Below are 27,554 nucleotides of genomic sequence, written 5' to 3' on the forward strand. Positions count from 1 at the left end.
CAGTCTCAGTGTTGGGGGCTTATACCTGAATCCAAAAAAGGATGAACACAGTGTCCCCTGCCTGTTCTTGCTCAAGGAACAGGATACACAGTCCACAGCAGATATATTTTGACTTTTCCATTTTCCAAAATAGGTCACCCACATTGACAAGTACTTGTTCTACCTGTTTAAACAGATAACACCTACAAATAAACATTTTTTTTTTTGGCAGCTGCATCTAAGTAGATGTAAGGGAATGACAAAGCAACATTATAACATAAATCTTCCACAGAAGAGGGTGCACTACTGGAAATGCATAAAATACAGTCATGTGTATCACAGCTGAGAGCAGAAATTGTAATCCCATGATCAACCAGTCACATCAATGTACATTATTTTCAAAACAATTACAGATTACAATCCTAACAGGGGATGATAAATATGTATCAAGTATGAGGAGGCACAAATGTTTATAACAATATAAATCATTTATATATGTTTTTTTTTTTAATTAGAAAAGCTATACTATTCTTGTGGCATTAATAACATAATCAATTATAAAGATCACTTGTGTAATTTACAGCCGTAAACCACATCTCATGTGATTAATATCAGAATACCAGCTCAGTGAACAAATTGCTTCCATGTAAATGACAGGATAAGAAATGTTATACATACTTCACAGCACAAAAAGTGAAAAATAATGTGATTAAAATTTAGAGCATGGAATGATATAACACCACTAATCCAATGTAACCCAGGTATAGTGATCACCTGAGGGAAATGGGCAGGTCCTATGAGTTGACTGACAGCGGCAGTCATGTGTTACAGCCTTTGGGGACTCCACAGGGAGTCATGTGTTACAGCCAGGGCCAGATTAACAATGGGGCGGATGGAGCTACAGCTCCAGGCCTCCACATAAAAATAGGCCCATTGTCATGACAACACGATGTTGACTGGCCATCTGCTCTCCACACGGTCAGCCATAAATATTAAGTAGTAAAATTGTATTTCTATTTACCTCACAAAATGAAGGATTTTTTTCTTTTACATATTTAGGGAGACATTGGGACTGAGAGTATAGGGGTGTACACGCCCACATGGCACTGGCCACACCCACACAGCACTGGTCACACCTCCTCTGCTACTCATAATAGGCCCTTGTTCATTTTCAGCTCCAGGCCCATGTGGCCCTCAATCCGGCCCTGGTTACAGCCTTTGGTGCTATAAACTACAATTCCCAGCATACCTGAGGTGCAAAGAGCCAGGAAGTGACATTAGAAACTTTGAAAATTTGAACTTTTGCTGCCAGAACAGGGAAAAGAGAAGAAGAAATGAAGAAGATTTTTAGAAGAGGAGGAAGGCATGGCCACTGCAGCATTGATAGCTATACTTTGAGGAGCCATATCCAACCAGTAGCAAGAGCCTGTAATCATACATGCCTCTTCTTCCGGAAGTTGCGGGAGGCTCCCGATTTTTCAGATAACCCCCCACACCCCCCGGCAGAGTAGGCAATTCTCCCACATTCCTGCCCACTTCCTAGTGAAGTGGACAGAATGGAAAGAATTTCCACAGCGATCGGGGGCCTCTGAGCAAGGGGGCGGGGCTTAATGACATGATTCTTTGAGAATCGCGTAATTTGGCCCCGTCCCTATTTAAATATGCGCTAATCATAGCAATTTACCACAAGGGGACGGGCTTATTTACACGAAACATCAGGCCCCACCCCCAATCACTGACCTCCTGCTTCTCCCGGGGAGGAAAAAAAAAAGTAGGCAAGTATGCTGTAGGTCTGCTGAGCCTGCAAATGGGAAAGAAGCCTACAAGTCTGCCTGCTGTATGTTTAGCAGTGCTGATACTGGCAGAGGAGCAGAGAGCCTGCACAGCTACTGGAGCTGCTGGAAAAAAAAACCACAAGAGGAAATGTATCAAGCATTGGAGAGGGATAATATGGAGAAGTTGCCCAAAGCAACCAATCATCTTCTAACTGTCATTTCATAAACTGTGTTAGATAATGACAGTTAAAAGCTGATTGGTTTACTTTGGACAACTTCTTCAATGTATCTCTCTCCAAGGCTTGATACATCCGTGTTAGTGAGTGTGAGTATGACATCACAGCCTATAGAGTCACCAACGTCATATTGACCGATGGAGCTGCAACATTTATAGAAATGCTGCAAGTTTAAATACCAAGGCAGCCAGTCTACCAGCAAGATTGTTAGCGCTTGCTGCAAGAAAAGCCAGGGAATAACTTGTCAAGGGTCCTTTACCATCTGCCAGAGAAGCAGAGGAAAGGGAAATGCAAGGTATCACTCCAGAGATCCAGGAGAATTCTAGGGCCACCATTTATTAATGATCGCTTTTGCAACACGATCAGGGCATGACAGTACCGGCCAGGATCGCATTGCAAAATGTGATCATAGTGGCCGGATGTATCATCCGGGACATGCGCTCCGAAAGGAGCCTGTCCCTGTGATGTCTCCAGAGAGCTGCCGGCCAGTGCCGGGGCTGCTGCGCATGCGCAGTCCGGCAGACTGCACATGCACAGCTGCTATAGCCGGGGAGAGTTCTGGCGGATGCCTCCGCCGGCTAATTATGCGCGGTGTAGCCCATAGGCTACAGCAGCTAATGCCATCTTCAGATGACATTAGCTGCGGGGGCAAATATTTGGAATGCATTGCATTCGGTAATGGAGGGATCACAGCAGGTACCTGCTGTGGTCCCTCCTTAATACATGTGGGGGATACTTCATATTTGATTATACCTCATATATACTTTGATAAATGGGCCCCCATGAGTGCTGCTTCTGTCTGTTGTTTGCTCTATCTGATTACACATCTCCCCTTTACACTACACTTATGGGGCCCATACATCAGCAATCACACAAAAATTATTCACCGAATCTGTTATTTTTTCTCCAGATTTAACGATTCTCCAATCCATCAATATATACCTATAGATTGAGGATATATTTCAGTGATTTGCAGATCTTTTTCATCCACAAATCAGATCTGCATATCATGAAGGTGCCCATACATCAACTGAAACGGTTGTCATTTTACTAGTCGTCACATGGAAAGAAAATTGTCCAATCAGCGAAAAGGTCTGCAAAATTACTGATCGCTACTATACACTAGCGATCTGCAGCTCCTATTGGTCAGTGAAATCCAATATATTGAACAACCTGATTCACCAATTCTGATTGCTTTTTGGATGGAATCGGCAATCAGTGAACCAGGCTTCGAAAAGCGAAAGGGGGGGATGTGTGGCGAGAGGGGTTGTCTCTCACCTGAATTGCCCACATTCCTGTGGGATCAGCTCCCTCCAAGGAGTCTAGAGTGAAGCCTGTTCAGTTTGCAGCATGGAGATTTGGTTTTCACAGTTACACAGTCCCAGCTGCAGTTCATCACTCAGGAACAGAAAGAGTTTAAAACTCTCATACACCTAGGCCCTGATTCAGAGCCGCTCGTTCGTTCTGACCGATGTTCGCACATCTGCGCATGCGTACGGATTTTAATACGCATGCGCGCAGTCAGTGCGGCCGAAAATCGTTTGTTCGCTATATAGCGAATGCCTGCTATTTTGAGTGGCAGAAGGAGGCGTATGTGGGTGGTAACAGGGGAAGGTGCTTGAAAACGGGGGTGTGGAATTCGAACGCAGGCGTGCTTAAAGGTCAAAACGGGCGTTTTAAGGGAGTGCATAATTAATACAGCAGCGTCATTGACCACGTCACTAGGTTTTTTTTTACTCAGAACTAGCGGTTGAAAAAACCAGCCACAAGAATAGCGAGCAGTTCATACGCTGTTCGATGTACTCGATTAATCTAATAAATAGCGGACATGACATATGGTGCAAGCGGCAAGGGGGCGTATTTTTCAAAATTACAACCGCGAGTTTTGCTAGCTCGTTCAGACTTAGAGGCATGAACAGACCGCAATTAGCGAACGGTTCATTTGAATAGCCACCCCTTGTTTTAGAACGAACGACCGCAAATAGCGAGCGACTCTGAATGAGGGCCCTAGTGCTCTGTGACTGATACCAGCTAGTAGGCCAGAGTGTTGTAGTGCCAGGGACTGACTATTAAGCACTGGGAGTGCTGGGGACATTACTTGTGTTTGTTTAAATGTTAAATATAAAAATAATGATTCATAGCTAGATAGATAGAATTGGTGAAGTGCAGGTAGGATGTGATTTATAACCTCAATTGGCTGATCATGTGACTTGCTTTTAAACTGTTAGATATCACCTTTATCTGTTAATATGCCTACTAACTGTGTAGTAAAAGCTTATTTAAACCTAAATGATAGTTAGATAGCAATAGTGAAAATGCAGGTAGGATGTGACTTATAACCTTAATATGCTGATCATATGACTTGTTATAGAACTGTCAGTTATCAACTGTATCTGTTAATATGTCCACTGACCTTGTAATGAAATCTTAATTTAACCTAAATTATATATTAGAAAAATATTATAAATAGATAGGAATGGCGGCAAAATGCATGCAGGAGGTGATTTTTGACCTTTGTGATGTCACTCAACTCTGGTAGAAAGTTCACCATTTTGTAGAGAACTCTTATCAACTGTATCTGCTGATATGACGTAGCAATGTAAGGTATGCTTATTTTAACCTAAATGTTATATGAAAATAATGTTAGATATATAGATAGATAGCATTAGTGAAATGCAGGTAGGATGTGATTTATAACTTCAATAGACTGATCATGTAAGTTGCACTAGAACTATCAGTTATCAACTGTATTTGTTAATATGCCTTCTGACTGTGTAATATAAGCTTATTTTAACCTAAATGATAGATTTTAAATAGAAATGGCAAAATGCAAGCAGGATGTGATTTTTCACCTTAGTATGCTGACCATGTGACTTGCTTTGTGATGCCACTCAGCTTTATTATTATTATTATCCTTTATTTATATGGCGCCACAAGTGTTCCGCAGCACCTTACATAGTACATAGAACTAATAAGTAAACAAGAAACAAGTAACTTACAGAACATTACAGTGCAGGACAAGGACACGATTTATATACATTGCTGCAATAGCGATTAAAGCACTCACAATAAGCAGCCGGGAGTCGTCAGTCACGTGTTAGGTGCCATTATGGGGAGTAAAGCGTAGAAGAAAATGTAAAGAGAAGCACATGAGGGAAAAGGTCCTTGCTCATTAGAGCTTACAGCTTTAGTAGAAAGGCCAACATTTTGTAGAGAACTGTCAATAATCAACTATCTGTTGATATGAAATGTCACAATGTAAGGTACTGTAAGCTTATTTTTTTGTGTAATCAATATTTATTAGCAATCACTAATATACAAAATAAGTACAAACACACTATGAATGCGCTTTTCAAATATATAACAAAAGGTAAAAAGGACAGATGGGAAGGTTTGAAGGAAAGAACACTGAGGGTAGGAGAACCAGGAAAAGGAATGGGAAAAAGGGTGAATTAAGTTAAGTATATAAAAATAAAACAAAATCGGTCTATATTATTATTTTAATCTATGTTATATAAGAAAATAATGTTAGATAGATAGCAATGGTGAAATGCAGGTAGGACGTGATTTATAACTTTAATAGACTGATCATGTGAGTTGCAATAAAACGGTCAGTTATTAACTGCATCTGTTAATATGTCTACTGACCTTGCAGTGTAACATACTTGCCTATTCTCCTGGAAGGTGCGGGAGTCATACAATTTTATGGGTAGTCCCATGCACCCCTGAAAGACTTCCCAGATCTCCCGCATCCCACCCACATCCTAGTGAAGTGGGCAGGATGGGGCGATAATTAACGGGAATTGCACTTCTTTAGGGATGGAGCCAGGCTAAAATGCAGCGAATCACATCATTTTTGCTCTGCTCCTCCCCATGGACCTGCGAATCATGGGATTTTGCTGTGACAGGGAAGGGGCTTAATGACGGGAGTCCAGCCCTGGCTGCGTCTCCTCTCCGGACTTCTCCCAGAGAGGAGAGACCAAAAGATAGACAAGTGTACAGAGTAAGCTTATTTTAACCTAAATGACAGATATATAGCAATGGTGAAATGCAAGTACAATGTGATTAATAACCTCAATAGGCTGATCATGTGACTTGCTATAGAAGTGTTAGCAATCAACTGTATCTGTTAATATGCCTATTGACTGTGTAGTGTAAGCTTACTTTAACCTAAATGATAGCTACCCTATATACTCGAGTATAAGCCGAGTTTTTCAGCACAAAAAATGTGCTGAAAAAGTACCCCCTCGGCTTATACTCGAGTGAAGTGTAGCGCTGACCGGACGGAGTTCAGTCAGGGCTATACACTGCCAAACACACAGCCGCCGGAGCCGGCAGCTGTGTGTTTGCTGTAATCAGCAGCTGCTGAGAGTCTGTCAGACTCTCAGCGGCTGCTGCTGCTCCAACTGCGGGAGCCATCTTCCGGCTCCCGCAGTGGGTGATGGGAGACACGTCGTCATGAGGGCGGGACTACAGGGGCACTACCAGGGGGCGATTACTACAGGGGGCACTACCAGGGGGCGATTACTACAAGGGGCATTATCAGGGGGTGATTACTACAGGGGGCACTAAAAGGGGGAACTACCAGGGGGGGATTACTACAGGGGGCACTAAAAGGGGGGATTACCACTGGGGGAACTACCAGGGGAGGATTACTACAGGTGGCACTACCAGTGGGGGATTACTACAGGGGGCACTAAAAGGGGGGATTACCACTGGGGGTACTACCAGGGGGGGGATTACTACTGGAGGCACTGAAAGGGGGGATTACTACTGGGGGCACAACCAGGGGGAATTACTACTGGGGCACTACCAGCTGCTGCCATTTCCCACACTAGGCTTATACTCGAGTCAATAAGTTTTCCCAGTTTTTTGTGGTAAAAGTAGGTACCTCGGCTTATATTCGGGTCGGCTTATACTCGAGTATATACGGCAATTAGTTTAGAAATGGATAGCAAATGCAAAATGCATGGATAATGTGATTTTTCACCTCAGTATGCCTGACCATGTGACTTGCTTACATCACAAACAGCCTTTGTTATGTCACTCAGCTTAGGTAGAAAGTTCACCATTTTGTAGAGAACTGTCAGTTATCAACTGTCTGCTGACATATCTTACAAAGTAAGTTATGCTTACTTTAACCTAAATGTTATATATGAAAATTAATAGGCTTACTATAGAACTGTGAGTTAGCAACTGTATCTGCTAATATGTCTACTGATGTTGTAATGTAAGTGTTACGGTCTCCAGATATACCTTTTAAGTTAACCGTCAAAAGTCCAGATTGACTGGGAATTTGAGAAGATCAGACGTTGGAGCTGAAATGTCAAAAGGGCCGATAGTGCAACCTGCAGGCTGGTCTTGTGGCTAATGAGCCGAAGGTGCGGCTAATGAGCCGATGGCGACGGCTGGTGTGCCGATGAGATGGCCAACAGGCTGATGTGGTGGCTAGGGAGCCGATGATAGTGGCCTACAGACTGATGGTACTGCCAAGGGGCCGAAGAAGCGGCTACTGAGCTGATGGTGATGGCTGATAAGCCGATGGAGTGGCCAACAGGCTGTTGATTTGGTCAAGGGACCGATGATGCGGCCACTGAGCCGTTGGTGATGGCTAGTGAGCCGATGGCAGCACAGGGATCCAGTGCTGTACTGGAATGAGGAGGCGCCCAGCGCCAGGAGTCAGCAGGAATTAGCTGGTGCTGCAGCTAAGGAGAGCCAATGGCAGCACAGGGACCCGGAGAAGCTATACTGGAACGAGGAGGCGCCCAGCACCAGGAGTCAGCAGGAATTAGCTGGTGCTGTGGCTAAGGAGAGCCAATGGCAGCACAGGGATCCGGAGAAACTGTACCGGAATGAGGAGGCGCCCAGCGCCAGGAGTCAGCAGGAATCAGCCGGTCTGGAGTCAAAAGATACACGATGGTGGCAGGACGACATCGTGTCCAGCAATAGGTAAGTAACGTGCTGACCATGCAGCAGCCGATGGAACAACAAATCCAGTATAGTCGGCAAAGCAGCATGGATCCAAAGTTTAAATATCCAGGAGCACAAATCAACCAGCTGGTGCAATCATGACCTCACTTCCTGGAGCATGCCTGATTGTCCTGGCCTGGGAAAACACTGGATTAACCCCATCCTGTCCGGGCACTATTTAAGAGGCCAAAACTCGGTTGGTAACAGTAAGCTTATTTTAAGATAAACGATAGATTATAGATAGATAGCAATGACAAATGCATGCAGGAGGTGAATTTCACTTTAGTATTCTGACCATGTGATTTGTTGCATCATAAACAGCCATGTTATGTCACTCGGTTTTGGTAGAAAGGTCACCATTTCAGAGCCGGATTAAGGGCCACATGGGCCTGAAAATGTTTAAGGGTCTATACTTAGAAGGGGAGGAGCTGTAACTAGTGGTTTGCCGTCTCCCAAAATACATAAAAATAGTAAAAATGCATAATTTTGTGAGAAAACTAGAAATACAATTTTAAAACTTCATGCTGATGATAGGTCTATTTTTATGTGGAGGCCTGGAGCTCCTTCCGCCCCATTGTTAAGCTTGCCCTGTCTAAGGGCCTGATTCAGAGATGGACGGATTTGCAGAGCCACACACAAGCGGCTGTGCAAATCCGTCCATCTCAAATGCAAATGCAGAAGGAGGTTAGACACGGCGTCGCAGGCTGGGATCACCATTGCAACCTGGCCTCAGACTGGCCACGCAAGAGGCCAGGAATCTACGTCAGCAAACGCAGACCCTGTGAAAGACCTTCAGAAACATTGTATTTGAAACATGGTAGCTGTGAATTGCAATTGTACACACTGAAGTTAGTGTTAGGAAATTGGTATTAAAAAATTGGGATAACTTCTCCAAGTAAAATGTATTGCATGGCACTCAAAGTTGTACAAAGAGGTAGGACCTCATTCAGAGTCAGTCGTAAGTGGCCGCTCGGTCGCACGCATCCGATGTTTCCAAACCACGCATGCATACGGTTAGTTGTGCGCATGTGCGTACGAGACCTTGCAATCTAAAATGCTGTCGATCGTACGGCTTACGAGCAGGAAGTGGCTTCCGAGAGTTGATTGACATGAAAGTCCGTTTGTGGGTGGTGGTCTGAAAACGTAGGCGTGCCTCAGCGTTTTGAGGGCGTTTTACGGGCGTACATAATTTACCTGCTACGACTGACATAGAAGGCAGGAAGTAGTAAAACGTCACTCTGCGAGCAGGTTCGAGGCCTGGCTGATCGTACAGCTTGAGGTTGGGTACGTGCTCTCGCAAGCCCCAGAGTACAATCGATACTATCGAATGTTATTGATGTTATGATTGATGTTTCTATTTTGAGCCACACAATGCAAGCAGCTAATAATCGTTTGTTGAAGCTAATAACACTGCTAATTGGCTTGTAGTTGATTTAGCTGCGTTTGCATTAGCGAATAATAAGAATAAATACATTTCATGGGGATGGCTTATTCTATGCGTTTTTTTGTTAATTTTAACATGCATTTAACAACAACACAACATTATTATTCCAAAATCCGGGTTTAAAATCTTTTTATTTTACAAACGCACTACCAGTAAAACATCAGCATGAACTTAATGACATTTGAACAATACAATACAAGCAGCCGCAACCATCAAAAGAAAATTAACATACAGCGACTGACAACGATTGACTCGATCGCTAGTTGCTATCACTCGCTAGCTAGAGGAGGTGCATTTTTCCACTATTGGCGTCACTTTGGTTGCGACCAACCGGCCGTGCGATCGCTTCCTTTTTCAGTTTTGATGTCGTTAGGCGTACGACTGACTCTGAATGAGGGCCTTAGTGCCTAAAAGCAGACTGCAGTATTGGTGAGAAGCCAAGGCTCTGGTACACCAGGTTGTCAGTGCAGAGATAGGAACTTTGCTAACTTCACAAGTTCCAATATTACTTGTTGTTGGAAATAGTATATCTCTATTCAACAAACACAGGTTAATGGCATAGATGCAAGAAAGATAGGCACTGGTAAGTGCTGCGACTTCAAAGGTCTGGTATACAAAACAGCATTGAGAACAAGTAATAACGCTAGACAACAGAGACATGTGCATAATGAGCTGTGTTCAAAGTGCCAGGTTAATATAACATCTTAACAAAGTTTGCAGCTACTACTACAACTCCGTCCACCTCTGAATCAGGCCCTCTGTACTTTAGATTAAGGGCCTGATTCAGCAAGGATCGCAACTGCGATTATGCACGCAATCGGCCGATTGTTGCGTACTGCGCATGTATCGCACTGCGTGTACTTGAACACACTACGCAGACCCATCGCTGAGTGATTGACAGGAAGTACCGTTTGCGGGTGGTGACAGAGGGGTGGTCGGAGAAACGCAGGCATGTCCATGCATTTAAACACTGTTGCAGGGGTGTGCATAAATTAGCCACTGTGATGCCTGTGTACTCACTGCGTGCGACGAGGTTAGCAATTCATGAGTAAGGTCTGTTGTGATCCGTACTGAATAAGGCCCCTTATTGGTTCAATTTACTAAGTCTTGGATGGAGATAAAGTGAAAGGAGATAAAATACCAGCCGATCAGCTCCTAACTGCCATGCCACAGGCTGTGTTTGAAAAATGACAGTTAGAGGCTGGTTGGCTTGTACTTTATCTTCATCCATGGCTTAGTAAATAGACCCCTAAGTCTCCTCATGACCAGAAGCAGGAGCCGTCAGTTTCTGATCTGCCTGGAGGAATGAAATGACATGCTGGGTACACACTGAACAGATATATCTGCAGATCGAGTGATCTGCAGATATATCTGCAGATGATGGTCGTACATACACACTGAATGACCATCATCTGCCAGGCAGCCACGGGTCCCGCTGGCCGGGGGCGGGTCAGGGGCATGTCTGCCCCCTCCCTGCGGTTGCATGTGTACGAGCAGTCTGCGCACCACCCGTACACACTTGCCGATGGACAGATACAACACATCCAGTGTGTACCCAGCTTAAGCAAGATTCAAACATTTGTCAACAGCAAGTTTACACTGAAAACAGCACAATTGGAAAAATGCCATGGTAATCCAATCAACTGAGGCTTTCACTGTACACAACTGAATTGTTTTAATTTATCTTGTGATTCCACGTCTCCAGTCCATGTGGTTCTAAGAAAATAAGTCTCTGCTTATATTCAACTGGTAATTGTAAGCTCAAATCCCAGTAAGCTTTTTTTATTTATAAAAGCTTAATGTAGGATAATTATCACCTTGTAATTTTTTTTTAGATAGTGATTTTCTTTTCCAGAAAAAAATTGTTGTCATAAAATAGACGATTTGAAAATTGAAAAACAAAATTAGATTTTTGTGCTTCCACAATATCTGTTAAGACAACGCTGTCATTGTGTTATAATGCAAACTTGTCACAAGCTTTGTTTGAGACAGTTACCGATGTGTTTGTTTCTACAGTGATGTATTCTTGCATCATGTTTTATCCCTGACATACTACTGAATCAATAGTTAAGTGTAATAAATAACTAAATTGGGGTGTGGTATAACATGTCAACACTAGAATGTCAATATGTTCACAATGTTGACATTTGTCATGTCAGCATTCAATGTCGATACTGACATAATATCAACATGTTCAAAATGTCAACATTATGCATGTCAGTTTTGCTGTTGAAATGCGGCTTGGTTTAATAGTGTAGATCAGGGATGGGGAACCTCAGGCTCTATAAAGCCCAAGGAATCATTTGGTGTTGCCCTATGATCTTTTTTCTGCTAGTCTCATCTGGCTACCAGGGTGCCTAGAATGGCATCCTGCAGCCAGAATCTATGCAGCAATGCTACCTGGAGAATCCTTAGGAGGCTTCAGACAGTCACACCGCTTCCCTTACAGCTCCCCGGAGCATCCTCAGGATGCTCTGGGCATTGCTGTAATCACCGGCGATTGTGCCCCACCCCGTGTAATTTCACACGGAGGGGACGTGGCCTGATCTGGGCCCGCAAATAATGTTATATATATCAAAATGGCCCTCGGCAGGAAAAAGGTTCCCCACACCTGTAGATCATCAGAGAAATTGGAAATCATTACATTTCTGTGCTTAAACATTTTTATTACATTGGTGGAAGCACACTTCACAATGCGTATTTCTGCACAAGGTCTATTGGAGGATGCAAAATGTGAGTCCACAATTGTGACTACTGCTCCATCCAGGTCTAGGATGTCCATCTTTGCATTCTGCCCCCACAACTGATGACTCGATTGTCCTAGTTCCCTCACTCTATTGCACAGCTAAACCTACCTTAATTGCACTTGACACTTCTTGCCACTGACATTAGCAGCTTTCACCTATAATCTTCACTACCTGGGCTAAATTTTTTAAGTGGCAGATTCTTTGTCAATTAGAATCCATCCAAAAGCACCGCAAATTGATGACGGTTTTAGGTTCTAATTAAGAGTATTTACTAAGCAGCGTTTTTGGTGTCTTAACTGAATCCATTGTCTAGCCCAGATTCTAAATGACAACCAGTAAAATTACAAGCATTTCATAAGTGTCAAAGGCTTTTATTGAAAATTACACTGTTTATGTAAAGAGCCAATATTTGCAGTGTTGACCCTTCTTTTTCAAGACCTCTGCAATTTGCCCTGGCATGCTGTCAATCAACTTCTGGGCCACATACTGACTGATGGCCGCCCATTCTTGCCTAATCAATGCTTGGAGTTTGTCAGAAATTGTGGGTTTTTGTTTGTTTATCCGCCTCTTGAGGATTGACCACAAGTTCTCAATGGGATTAAGGTGTGGGGAGTTTCCTGGCCATGGTCCCAAAATTTTGATGTTTTGTTCCCCAAGCCACTTAGTTATCACTTTTGCCTTATGGCAAGGTGTTACGTCATGCTGGAAAAGGCATTGTTCATCACCAAACTGTTCTTGGATGGTTGGGAGAAGTTACTCTTGGAGCATGTTTTGGTACCCACTCCCTTGGCTAAGAAGCAACCATAAATGGTCTCAGGATGCTTTACTGTTGGCATGACACAGTACTGATAGTAGCGCTCACCTTTCCTTTCCCAGACAAGAGTTTTTCCAGATGCCCCAAACAATCTGAAAGGGGATTCATCAGAGAAAATAACTTTGACAAAAAGGTCTAAAAACACTGAAGCAGCAAACTTTGTGAAAACCAATACTTGTCATTCTCAAAACTTTTGGCCATGGCTGTAGATGGATTTATCTGTGGGGTTCGGGGAAGCCACGGTTGCTTGATCTTCCAGCATCGCCGGCGGGTGGTGCAATAGGTTTTTTTGTTAATTGCTATGGAGCACGTGTAACGTCATGACATCACGCTGCGAAGCTGAAAGGCAGAGGAGCCTCAGCACGAAAAGCAGCCAGAAGACACTGAAGCAGTCAGTGGGCTGGAGCTGAAGGAATGCGGGAGCTGGAGAGACAGGAGCTGGAGCTGCAGAAAGATGAGGGAATGAGGCTAAAGAAATTGGGAGGGGTGGGGAGTGGCTGGAGATTATCCACAACTGGTAGGATTATTGGTACATTACTTACAACTTTGCCCCCTCATCTGTGCTAATGAGCAGACATCAGCGCATCCACTAGTTGGAACTAGCGGGGAAAGGGATCTCACCGTCTATTTTGCCTGTCTTCGTCTGGAATTAACTCACACCCCTGCATCGAAAGCCGATGGTTGGCAAGGATCAGTGTTCTTGTCTGAAAAGAAATGTTTTTTTTCCCATTCTGGGATTGTGATGGTTGCCAAACATCATCTGCCTTTTTAAGAAGTTCATCCGATGGTGCATTACTTCAATGCAGCTGCGGCCACATTGGAAATGGTATTCGCAGCACAGCATGTTTGTGTTGATTTCTAGCATTGACTGCACACCAAATAACCATCAATAGTTAGCTTGCGATGCATGTTGCAATCGTGGCATCCAAGCAGGCCAAATGGGATTCTACTGGAACCTACCAAAAAACTTACAACGGAGGCATGTATAAGTCCCCAGAAAGAGGAGCTGTAATCTGATACACTCCGACATTCAGCCACATTTTACAAAATTGCAACATGATATTAGTAATAATTTAAATCCACTGTCTCGGTTCGTGCATTTAACCTCTGCAATGTCATTATTTCTGGTTGTGAAAAGCAGAACGTGATGTTCCTCCTTATCAGGTAATCACAGGTGTCACCTCCCATGTATGTACAGCAGCAGCCACGTGTGACAGCACAGCAGCAACGTATACACCGCCGGCTCGTCATCATCACACTTATGAGTCCTCCTGGCTGCAGCTGGTTGTTATACACACTTCCTCCTCTCCTCCTGAGTGCAGCTCACAGTCACACGGCGCTCGTTGTGTGACGTCAAAAAGCCGCGGCCACGCCCACAGCCCGTGGTACCAACCAATCAGATGAGCGGGGTAGGAGGATGGGGATGTCAGAAGCAGCAGCAGCAGCAGAGAGGCGCAGTGCTGGTGGGCACATGTAAGCGGGTTACTCGCTCCGCCTGCTGGCACAGTCGCCACCGCCGCAGCACTATGCCAGCCCGTAATGCCAGGTAACGTGTGCGGGGAATACAGTGTCACTGTGACTACAAGGAGTGCCGGGTTCTCCGCACTGGGGGGCTACCTGATGGGAGCCACCGGCTGGCTCCCTGTTACAGCAGCAACCCTTGTGACATGCGCACGGCTTGAGACCTGCAGCCTGCTGCTATGTGATGTGTGTACTCCTGCTATGTGATGTGCTGTTGCTGAGTGTCCTGTCACTGCAAATATCTATCCTTTGCTGTGTGACTAGCATTATTCTCCATTGGAAGAAAACATCGGTAGTACTGATGCTTTTAACAATTGTCAAAAAAAATAGTTCAGTCCTGAACAGGAGGGGCAGAAGCATAGCTCGTCTGTAAAGTGTCTTACTATGGTACATGAGGTGGAGAGTTTGAGTACCCTGCATTGCATGCTGAGGAATGTGTGTTTTAAATTCTGGGGGTTTAGCTGAAGGTTCATATATCTCCTGTATGTACAATAGTCTACCTTGTCTCCCAATACATAAGTAGAACATAGGATAAAAAACATGCGATGGTCTGGAAACATTGGATCCTCACCATTGCAAACTTAGCTATCTGTCATCTGAACCTATCAATGGTTCCTATATCAAAACTTTATTAGTGCTAAGGGCATCCATAGCCTGGCTCCGTGTGATGTGGCTGCTTGTACCTGTAACAGGGATTAGAGTTATTGGACAGTCTTGTTATTGACATTTAGCTGTACTGTGTGTGTTGTTACTAGTTATGAGTTATGCATAAATAATAATACACATCTGGACGACCCTGCGATGCGATATAAATAAATAATATATATATATTAGTATTGCCGTTCACACTGAACAATCTGCTATACAACGATGCAATATATCGTTAGATGTCTAATGCAGTACATCAGATGGAAAGATACGACCACCCAATTCATCGTACCATGAATAGGGTGGTTTTCAAGGCACAAACTAAATGATGGTCGTTCCGTCGCAGACGTTATATCATATAGTATGTACCAGCCATAGCCCTATGTAATGTCATTACTAGAGATACTCTGATTTCTTCCAAAGTGGTTCTTGATCTGGTTTGTCTAATTGGATCTAACGTTTGAAAATTTGTGATAAATTCTTTAACTTTAGACACTAAAATGTATAGCTAAATTTACATAAAGTGATTAGGTTTGAGTTGTTTCAATCATATTGAAGCTTAAATGGATAAATTGTATAGTATTTTTAAAAGTTTTCTTTTTTGAGAACATCAAATGTGAAGTTAAAACTCGAACTTGAACACTTTAGTGTTTGATGTTCAAATTGAAATTAACATTAAAAACACAAAAAAATGTGGTAACATTTTAATTATCTTGTGTTTTACCAGCGTAGTTTAAAGCGGGATGCCTCCACACAGCATGCCGACTGAGTATATCCTGGTACCGGAATTCCGACAGCAGTTGGGATCCTGGCTCCAGAATTCCGACTGCTGGCATATCAAAGGTAAGTAGGGGGAAGTTAGGTTTAGGGATAGGGATAGGGGTTAGGCACCAAAGAAGGCGGGTTAGTGAGGGTTAGCATACAGACCAACAAGTGTCAATATGTTAACACTGTCGGGATTCTGGCCGATGGGATCCCGACTGTCGGCATTACATACCCATCCAATTTAAAGCTAAACATTACACAATCTGTTGTACGATGATGTAATATATCATTAGATGATTCATGTAACAACACCACGTCATCAGTGTAATAGTCCCATTGGACGTGTAAGAACATCCAATGGGACAATGCAAATGAACGACTGGTGATAACACGAGATTGGAGGTACATTTTATACTATGGTCACGCAGATTGGTCAAGAGTACCAAGATTGCCGATTATATCGTATAGTGCCTACCCAGCTTTAGGCTTAAAACAGCCAAATTGAATAACATTTTGAACCAGTTACAATAATCCAACCTTTCGTCAGTAATAATGCTATTGCAAAATTACCTAAGGGTGTGAGTTACAGGTTGCTGTTAGGTCAGAAAACTTTAATTAAAGAGTAATAAATGAAGTAGCTGAAAAGATTGGTAGTACGGATGTGTTTAACATTGGTCATAAAACATTGTTCAGTCCTAAACTTTGGAACTGAAATACTGATGGTTTATGATGTTAACCAATGTTTCTCATTTTTTACGTAAACTACATAAAATACACTTATAAACTTGTGCAGCACAGAATGCGCGGTGGGCTAAGGGGGACAAAGCCGAAGGCGGACTTGTTGCTGTAAGCGGCTTCGTACACAGACCTACAGCTGCTCACATAGGAGACTGTGGTCAGATGGAGAAACTGCACCTGCCATAGGGCTGCTGCAAGTTTCCATGGTGCTATGGAGCGTGTTAAGACGCACAGTGACGAAAATGCACTGTCTCAAGACGCTGCAAGTGGACATTTTAATTGTTTGAAAATCGTCAGTGTCATCAAAAGACGCATCTACTTCCACCTCTGAATCAGCCCCACTGTCTCCTCCCTCTGCTTCTGCTCCTCGCACCCAACTGACACCACTGTGTCTGTCACACGGTACGCAGTGAGTGACTGATACTGTCACTCACTAATTACCATAAGCTGCCTGCCCGCCTGACTTATGTGCTACTGCTGATTGCCTGAGCAGTGTCTCTTTCACTCTAAGCCGCCGCCCCGTGAATCCGGCAGTAACAGCAGTAATACCAGTGAGTCTGGAAGAGGCAGCTGGTGGGGTGGGACCGAGAACAGTGTAGAGCAGCCCACAGCCTAGCCAAGCTGCCCAAGTCCCCACACGGTCCTCCCACAGTGACACTGACTCAGTCACAGACTCTGAGTCAGTGTTAGTAATAGAGTTTTTCATTAACTTTTGGCCCCAAAGTGTTTCTTATAACTTAAAAAGTAATTGACGTAATTTAGTCAAAATGTGACACAGCCCCTCCTTGTGACACAGCTGAACAACATGTATCAATCAATAAAGGTTCATATTGGCATGTAACAAACAATGAATGTGGACGCCTCAGTACACAACACTCCTGTCAGAAGCAGGAATACCTACTGACTAGCAGTGGCAGCTGCAGAGGTGGGCTGCAGCACCGTCCAAAATTCAAATAAGGGAATCCTCAGTGGCATTAGGTGTGACTCCCCTGCTGACTAGGGTGGTAAACAGTTGGCCTTCACTTTGCGCATGCCTGAACAGCTGGCTTGGATGCTAATGGCGAACACTTTCAACACTTGGGCCCCCATTTATCAACGATGGTAAACACCAGTTTTCGTTTAGTATAACTGTGATACAAAAATTTTTTTACTGGTATTTACCAATACTTACCTCTCCAGTGAGGTCCCGCAAAGTCCTTTTCCTCTGCAAGCTCCTTCCCTGGGCTGCTGACAGCGATGGGGCTCCTCTGTTATGCGCATGCGCGACGGTCCGTCTGCGCAGGTGCATGACACGGGGACCTGACAGTACCTGGCAGGCTTCGTTGAAGCGGGAAAGGCACCGCCAGATCTCCATTGTCGGCAATGGGGACCGCATCGCTCTCGCCATCTAAAAGATGGTGAGAGCGATGCTTGACAAACAGCGGTAATCTTAGATTACCACTGTTCGTTAAATCCAGAAATGGTGGCATAACCCCTTTAGCGAGCGCTAAAGGTGTTATGCTTCGATGATAAATGTGGGCTTTGCTATGACTTCCTCATAGACCAAGGTACTGTATGTCTGTCACATTTCACTAAATGACATCAATTACTTTAAAAGTTATAAGAAAAACTTTGGGGTAAATAGTGAGTGAAACACCCAGTAGTACAGGGCAGCCAGGCAACCACAGTGCAGCTGCCAGTGCAAGCAATCACATATAGCCACAGCACTGCCTGCCGCCCCCACCCTCCTTAATACATATGGAACCATTGGCAAGAGAAACCAGGCAATGGTGCAGAAACATTGGATTCTCACCATTGCCATCAGAACCATCCCACTGACTGTTCTGAAGAAGCATCATATGAATCCCTTTCCTAATTGGAAGGTTTCTAACCACTGGGCTTTCATATTGATTGACACGCTTTAAAGTAAGTGATGTGAAACATGTACCAATAGCTAATATTCTAGTTTATTTTCTTAGGAGTGTCTTAGCTCTTCCTTTCCTTCCCATGAAAACAAATCATGTACCGGTTTTCTGACACCAACTGTAAAGGTTTTTCGGTGTTAAAGTTTTATTGTGTTTCGAATTAAGAAGTCATAGGATAGTTGATTTAATATAACCTGATTAGATCTCATAAACAATGTTTCTGTGTGCAATTTTTTAAAGGAATGTCCACTTTGGTGAACAGGGTGCAGAAAGGGGGGTAGCGTGAGTGCACACTGCTCTGACATTCCTTGCAGGCCTGGCGGTGGTGACTATGGTGGAGATGGAAGGGGAAACAGCCCCATACATACTGGATTATGGGCAGTAGAACATGACTTCCTATTTGTCCACACAGTCACCCGTTCTAGGCTGGATGATTGATTACACTCCCATAGGTAGAACGCATAGTCTAGCATTGGCTGCAAGATGTTGCAGCAGAAGGGCCTGAGATTATTTTGGTGGTCATCTGAATAGCATAGCAAAGTGAGTGGTGAAACAGGGCCGAAAGACCACCATCTTCGCTGGAAAAACACTCAACAGTAAACAAACTAAACATAAAAAAATACAAGTAGCAAAACACAAATGAACATTATGGTGTCAGAGGTCAGTAATCGGGTGAAGTGCCATAATGCTGGGTACACACTGGCAGATATATTGGCTGATCAATTTATCAACCAATATATTGTGTACCAGCTATATGTCTGTGAACTACGTCGTTCACAGACCTATCGCATCGGCTGTGCTGCACATCCGATGGCAGATATACCTGTCCTTCGTGCTGTGTGTACGGGCAGTCAGTCGACTGCCCGTACACTTGCAGCAGAGGCTGCGGGGAGGGTGGCGCGACGAGACCTGCGGCTAGAAGACAGATGATGGTTGTTCAGTGTGTATGAACAACCATCATCTGCAGATATATATGTTTTAGGTGTGTACCCAGCTTAAGACATTAAGGAAGCAATATTTAAATATACAGAATAGCATTTTCAGGGCCTGATTCAGAGATGTACGCAATGCCTTTATTTATACAGATGGAGCGATTGTTTGCCATTGCACATGCCTGTGCCAGGTAGTCAGCATTTGGACAAGGTAATGGGGGGAGGCTAGGTAAACGCAGGCCTGTCTGATTGTGTAAACGCCATATCATGGGCGTGCATAAATTAGCCACTATGATCACCTTCGCCACATGAGAGTTCTCAGCGTGTCAGGAGAGATGTAGTATATGAGCCAGGTCAGGCTTGCTGCTTATTCTTGCATGGCTGCCCGGGAATGCAGCAGCCACACATACACACCATACATTTTCAACAGCAGTAGAAAAGCTGAAATGTGAGGAGTAGACATACTGGGAAACAGGGCATAAGAATCTAGAGTAGGGGACACAATAAATTCAGGCACATCGTCAGCTGCCAGGGGAGACATGCAGGGAGGCCGCAGTGTCCTGGTCAAGCACAGTAGCATATCTAGTCTGTTGCTATTTGTGCCAGATACGATCAAATTTAAATTCTGCATTCATGGTCAGCAGAGCCAGCTTGAGGGCCGTTCCAGTGGAGCGGGCACACGAGGACGCCACCACATAGGGACCGTGGACTGATCAATACTAGAGTCATCCGCATTGCCAGCCACACCACCAGTTCTATCTTCAGGTATTGGCAGTGCTGGGCTTGTTCAAGCAGATCAGGCTCAGCCCTGGCCTTGATCTACGGTGACACTGTGGCTTGAATCATAGGCCATGCAGATGACCGCCATCCCGTCCTAACAGTGCTCTGCAGTGACTCTTGGCTTCAGCCACTGCTGGGTGCCGATAACAGGGAGGGACAGTGTTTTTCTTTAATAATTATATTAAAAGTTGATGGGGTCTCTTTAAAACTTCTAGACATGGATCCAGCATTGTTGGCCAAGTACATGTATTGCTCATAGACACTAGAACTAACCAAGTGTATCCATTCAGTAAACTCTGGGCCTGAAGGGGCCTACCAAGAACGAGCTATGCAGACCTTAGCAAGGATACAGGTATTAAGGATATACTGCCTAGTATATCTTGCAAAAACTTTTTTAAACGTGTCAGCACTGGTAACACACATTTCAACTGTTAATATGTTTGGGTGACTGATACGGGAAGCAGTTGGGAAGCCAATGGACGGAATCCCGACCATCGGCTTCCCAGCTGTCTAATCCCAGCAAGGGTTAAATGACAGGTGTCGAAATCCCGATGCCTGTAATTTTTCCTACGCCGGGAGCCCGACACCCGTCTTACCGATCGAAGGTAAGCCGGGTGCAGGCAAGACAGCCTCGGGGGGGAAGGGTTAGGTTTAGGGTTCCCCTGGGGGGGGGGACTTAGGATTAGGCACCCACCCTGGAGGTTAGGTTTAGGCGGCGGGGAAGGGGGGGATTAGGGTTAGGCACTTGGGGGGGAGGTTGGGGTTAGGCATTCCTAAAGGAGGGTTGGGGGGGGAATTAGGTTAGTGAATACTTACCTTGGGATGATCGGGATTTTCATCCTTGTCGGGCTGCCGCTGTCGGGGTAAATCATACTGAATCCGACTGACACAGCATAAAATAACACACAATTAACTTCTTTGTATTGCATAGAATGATTGAATCCACGGAAGCACAACCTGTGCGTTCTGTCTCCTAATTGCTAGCTGTGCAAAGCGCCAGGATGCTGACTACATCCCTGCAACTCTGTCTGTTGGGAACTTTAGGGTACCAGAATATTGGCACTTGGGGTTCTGATTGAAACCTTGTTGGCACTGATAACAATATGTACATGCAGCAACATTGTTCACAGTATGTACATGTAGCAACATTGGCCCTCATTCAGAGCCGTACGCTCTGAATGAGGGCCGGCCTCCATAATTATGGAGCGTCCTCCTGGACGCTCGTATAGCTGTGGGTCACCGCCCACAGCCTATACGAGCGTGCAGTTTGATGGCCGCGATGGTCTTGACCAGCGCGACCATCGCCACTGCGAGCCGGAGCCTGCGGTTGAGTTTTTCAACCGCAAGGCCCGGAGTGATTTTGGCTCTATCAGAGCCAAAATCACTCCCACTGACATCACTAGTGATGTCAGTGGGCCGGCTTCTGACGGTAGGCGTCCCCGTCAGGGAGGCACGCTCCCGGCACGCCCACCAAAGGGCGTGCTGTCAATCAACATCGACAGCACGCCCCCTTTGATCAGACACAACGAGCGAAGGAAAGTCCTTCGCTCGTCGCGTCTGGCGCATGCGCACGACGAAGCTCCCGCCATCGTGCGCATGCGCAGTGCACAACATCGACCCACTTGCGAGCGGACAGCCGCTTGCGAGTGGGTCTGAATCAGGCCCATTGTTCACAGTATGTACATGCAGCAACATTGTTCACAGTATGTACATGCAGCAACATTGTTCAGAAATCCTGCATGGCTCATTACTACAGTGGTAACCTCATACATTGGCTACTTTAGGTATATTTGAATGAAGTGTCATAAAGGTACAGAAACAGATTTCCCAGGAATAAGTACACGGCAGTTCTTATTTCCATTAATTCTTGGTATATTTTTTATATGTATATATATAAAAAAAAATTTTCACAGTACATAGGGAGAAATATGCTACACCAATGTTTTCAGTTGAGCGATTATCTGTAAACTGCGCATGCGTCTTGAGTCGCACTGTGCATACGTCAAAGTCTATTGCCATAGTCTAAAGCACACAGAGTGATTGTCAGTCAGGGAGCATTTGGGGGAGGTGACTGCCAAAAACATAGTCATGTCGCAACCATTTTCAGGTCATTGTATGCGACTGTGATCCCGTACGCAGAAAACACGGCTCTTGTGTCTCAGTTCAGGCGACCATACTGTGCAACCATAGTGTTAATCAGAGGGCCCATTATCGAAATATCTGCGTATGCGGCTGCTTATTAGTTAATTGGATTTGCAATGGCATCTGTGGCCGTCTCAATCCAAATCCTGGTATCTGCGACATTAGCATATTTTTACATATCCTCAGCATACAAAATGGCAGCAGTGACGGCAATAGCGTACTACTTTGAATCAGGCCCATAAAACTGTATAAGAACTAAGCTGTTTCATGACTGTAGGGTTTTACAAATATATCTAATGCTGGAGAGAATTCTTTCAAAAAAGGTGATGGCCTACAATGTGGTGGGGGAGAGAAGGAAATTGCCTTAGAGTTCAGGGATAGGGAAAAAGGGCTGGGACACCTGTATGGGGGAGAGGCAGGAATGAGTAGGCTCCGAGGTGACAATCCCCAGCAGCAGTGTCCTGTCTGGTAAAGAGGTGCTCTAGGCAGTGATGAGTGGTCCCAGACACATCATTTTCCCTTGTACTATTCTCCTTTCTTAATAAAAAATATTCAAGAATGGTTGATGCTAGATCTGAGTGGGTAGAAGGACCTGCAATGTCAGGGGGAGGGGTAAGGCCGGTGGCTTACTGTTTTACTATCCACAAGGACATGGAGTGGGAATGGCAACTTGTAGCGAGCGAAGCAAGCCCATGAGGGTATACTTTAGGTCCAAATCTGAACCTTGTGCCTACCCCCTAAAGTCGCGGGTTACATGATTGTGCGGTCCCTCAGCCCAGTTCGCTTTAGACCTAACCATTGAATATATTAAGAGTGTAGAAAATGTGAGAGTTTAGCAGTGAACTCTCACATTGGTTGAGTTTTATCTTCAAAATGGGAATACGATTTTAAATCGTGAGTTTTTTGAGTCTGAAAAACATGCAAGATTGCACATTTTTTAAATTCTCACCCTATTACATTTAGCCCATCATGTTGCTTCTGTTCAGAGATATTTATCTGGTAGATGGTTATAAAGAAAACAGACTTTAGGTGCCTGCCAGGAGTTAAAGATTGTAGAATCGCTGAGTCAAAGTGGAGAGGTAGATGTTGGTAATGATTTATACATCCATGATGATAGAGCAGTGTTTCTCAAGGTGTGTACACATGGTACGATTAAAATGAACGATATCGATCATATATTTTGGTGCCCAGTGATGCGCGGGTACGTATGGACGATATCGTCCATCGACCGTGCATGCAGGCCAACCTGGTCGATATCGACCAGGTTACTATAGGGACCCGCGATCGTTGATCGCGGATCACTATAGTCGTTGGTGAATTGGTGGTGTGCTGGATGATCAATATCGATAGGAAGATCATACAAAGATATATCGTCGATCGTCCCGTGTGTACGCACCATCAAACTCATTCCTCACGGAGCACTAAAAGTGCATGGTTTCCATTTTTCCTAGCTGGTGCACAGGTGTATTCATTACTGGCTGACACATTTTCAAAGATCCACAGGTGGAGCAATTATTTAACTTTTGAGTCTATAAGGAGACCTGGAAAACATGCACTGTTAGTGCTCCCTGAAAAATGAGCTTGGGAAACCTAGTAGAACATTGCAGAAAGCTTATTGTCTGTTAGGAAGGCAGTGTCCTCTGTGTTCTTCACTGAAGTTTGGCGGCTGCTTCTCTGCAGACACTTTAACACTTATTAGTTAAAGAAATACAACAAGGGCAAAGGGTTTGAGTTCCCCGATCATGACTGTGTAGGATAAACCATTGTTCAAAAGAGACTGATTGCATCCTGTTACTAAAGAAATAAAGTTTCTCACTGGGAAGTTCAGTTGTTACATTAGTGGTTAGTTAAACCAGTCACAAAATGTTTAATCTTTCTGATGAGTGTATTTGTAATAGTGGCAGGTTAGGGAAAGTGATATGTTATTAAATCCTCTGTATACAAATGCTTAGAAAATAAGCTCCCTGAACTTATTTCTACAATGAAGGGACAGTTTAGTTGTTTCTCATGGTACAATGATACCCATTAGCAGGACACAATTATTTCCAGCTATGTTTAGAAAACAGTGTGTAGAAGCTTTATCTGTGAGTGAGATAAAAGCAACTTTAATACAGTGCATTGCAAATAGGATCACACCTGGGTACACACCGTGCCAACGGATCCGCCGACACAACAGCCGATCAGGCAGGCTATACAGACTTTAAGTAACTTACTGATCGGCCGTTCGATGTGCCCGCCTAGTTGAGCTGATAGTCACCAGTAGTTCCTGCGGTACACACAGCCAGATGCACTGACATATCTGCAGAGATATTGGCCATCTGCTGTGATGCAGAGCAAATGCAATAGGACTGTGAACGACTTTGTTCACAGACATATCGGGAGTACACACCTGCTGACGCGCTTGAGATATATCGGCCATTCGACTGAACGGCCGATATATCGCCCAGTGTGTACCCAGCATAAGAGTTTTCTGGTAACAAGAAATTGGTGACCAAGAGGTTTTTTTTTTTCAAGTACAAACCATTTATAGACTACCAGGACTGGATTAGGACATGGGTAAATAATTCAAATGTCAATGATCTAAAGTGATAATCATGGAAGATATCAATATGTGTGATGTGGACTACAGTTAGCCAGATGTTGTGACAATTCTGTATTGTGTTTATGGAGCAATTACTTCTGGAACCCACAGGCAAGAAAGCAATGCTTGATATAGTACTCCGCGGCCTGGGGACTGATAAAAGCTGCACACATATCTGCTTGCGAAGCATGTCTTGTGCATGCTCCAGAACCTAGCATATGCAAGTACGTACAATACAGAGTCCTATGCATCTCAACCGCATCTGCACTTGTGATGGGGTAGGTGTAACTGGGCTGTAATGGAGCGTTCTCACATGAGCTTTTTCAGAGTGAGCCTATAGATAGAATAGCGTGCTATGCTGCAGAGTTGTGCGCATCCGTAGCTGCACCTGTATTCAGGCAGGTCTTTTGCGCCTGGTATAGGTCTGGTGCAAGTGTAGTGATGGCTATAATGCCAGGGGATCTATTCACTAAGCCTTGAAGAGAGAAAAAGTGTAGAAACATAAAGTACTAACCAGTCAGCTCTTAACCGCCACTTTACAGGCTGTTTTTAAAAAATGACAGGAGCTGATTGGTTGGTACTTTATCTCTCTCCAAAGCTTAGTGAATAGACCTAAAGTGTACAGATAGGGGCAGTCCACTGGCAAATATGCATACAACAAATTTATATATATATTTCATTCTGTATATAAAAAAAATATAAAAAATCACTCTTAACATAAACACACCACAATACTACTCAAAATTAGTGGAAAATCACTGAGTATTGTGGTAGCCAAACATCACAATACTTCTGTGCTTCTTTATGGGTGTGCGAGGGAAACTTATGAAGGTACATGTCACTAAATACCTTTCCAACAGATCCGGCCGCCACTTTACAGCCAACGGGCAAAACTGAATATCCCCCTTTGACACCACTAATGGAGCAGCTTGCCTACAGTTGAAAGCGCATCCATCACCATCCAGCATTACTCCTCCCCTTGTAAACATTGTGTATTTTACACCTATTGTATGCTAGGGAGTGAAACCATAACGTCTATGTGTTCGTTTTACTATTATTTGCACATGGGTTAGCATTACTCCCTTGTGCCACACAGGAATGTCTAACGTATTTAAGGACATTATCAGTAGTAAAAGCAAAGCCTGGCCTTTAGCACGAGTTGTGTATCCCAAACATGGTTAGAGTCCCATGAAGTACAAAGCTCACCCATTGCTTCATTTACATTTTCTAGTCCATTATGTTCTCTGTGTAAATATATGTGTGTATGTGCTACTACAGAGCAGGAAGTGGTACAATGATATGTCAATGACACGTTGGGTATCTATATGCCTGTGTTCTGTGTAGTCGTGTACTTGTGATATTACAATTTATTATAATATAGAAATATAAACCCAAATCTTTCTTTTGAGTCCTGTATATGCAGCATATAAATGCTTACAAGCCCTTTGTATATACTGTCAGATTAACTATGTCATATGGTCACTAGGAGTGGTTGGCAGTCACATTTAGAAGGTCAATGACGCCAATGAGCTAATCTTGGCTTTTTTAAATTAAAGGGGAACTGTTGCCTCGTGTGTATTTTTCATTTTTTTATTATTATTATTATTATTATTATTATTATTATTATTATTATTGATCACATTTCCTACCCACTAGCTGATGGCTTTTCTGAGGCATAGTGGTGAAAGGAAGTTTATGATCATTGCCTGAAACTATGGTGAATCATTCCCACATGTGCTCTATTTGGATGGCGTGCTGGTGCTTGTACTGTAGAATAACTTTGGAGGGGATATGATAGTGGGTGTTGAGGAGGGTACAGCTTTTTGGTGATTGATTTGAGATGCCATCACTTAGGCAGCTCTTGATGAACATCACAAGTATTATTTCCTAACTACTTATATCTTCTATTTCTTCAGGCTTCACAATGGGATATAATATCCCATCACAGGTTTGATGGTGCTTGAATACCCTGCAATAATCCAGGCACAGAGACTCGGCTGCACAGAGAGAAGCTGGACCAAGCAGAGAAGTGTAACGCTGGTTCTCAGGCACGATGGACGAGGAAGGGACAGAGTGGCTTGTTGCCGCTTTACATCGCCTTGTTTCCTGGGGAGCATCGGCTGCTATGATCTTTGGGGGAATTGTGCCATATATACCCCAGTACAGAGACATTAGAAGAACCGAGAATGCCGAAGGATTCTCCATTTATGTTTGTCTTATGCTCTTAGTAGCCAATATATTGCGGATCCTGTTCTGGTAAGTTACTTATATTTGTCATCTGATCCCAGGTGCCATGCTTTCTATCCATCATATTATGACAGTGCCAGTTTGTTACATTTAGAATTTGGATTAATACCCACATTGGTTTAATACAGCCACATGTTTAGGTATGTGGCTGGAGGGAGCTCAAGCTCTACAATGCCTTGAGATATACCTCTTCAATGTTTTATATGCCTCCATAGGTGGCATGAAAACTTTTGAAATGGGGATGTGTGTGTGTGTGGGGCATTCAGCAGGTGCCCTCTCTACGCACCATGTCTCTGGTAATTGGCGTAATAAGGAGGATAATGCAATGGGC

At 44.0% G+C, this 27,554-nt stretch overlaps 1 protein-coding gene across 2 annotated transcripts in view; it reads left to right on the forward strand.

Annotated features, from left to right (window-relative positions):
* The first annotated feature begins 14,316 nt into the window (after positions 1–14,316).
* Positions 14,317–27,554, forward strand: part of SLC66A2 (solute carrier family 66 member 2) — a 112,128-nt gene continuing 98,890 nt past the window's right edge. The window contains exons 1-2 of one of the 2 annotated variants that reach the window (XM_088475895.1): positions 14,317–14,511; positions 26,893–27,232. In XM_088475895.1, the coding sequence (XP_088332021.1) occupies positions 27,030–27,232 (203 nt within the window). In that variant the 5' untranslated portion in view covers positions 14,317–14,511; positions 26,893–27,029. The remainder of the gene's footprint in view (positions 14,512–26,892; positions 27,233–27,554) is intronic. The other variant, XM_088475896.1, reaches the window with a different exon arrangement.

The sequence above is a fragment of the Taudactylus pleione genome, unplaced genomic scaffold (genome assembly GCF_031769625.1).
Source record: "Taudactylus pleione unplaced genomic scaffold, aTauple2 ptg000179l, whole genome shotgun sequence".
NCBI classification, from domain to species: Eukaryota; Metazoa; Chordata; class Amphibia; order Anura; family Myobatrachidae; genus Taudactylus; species Taudactylus pleione.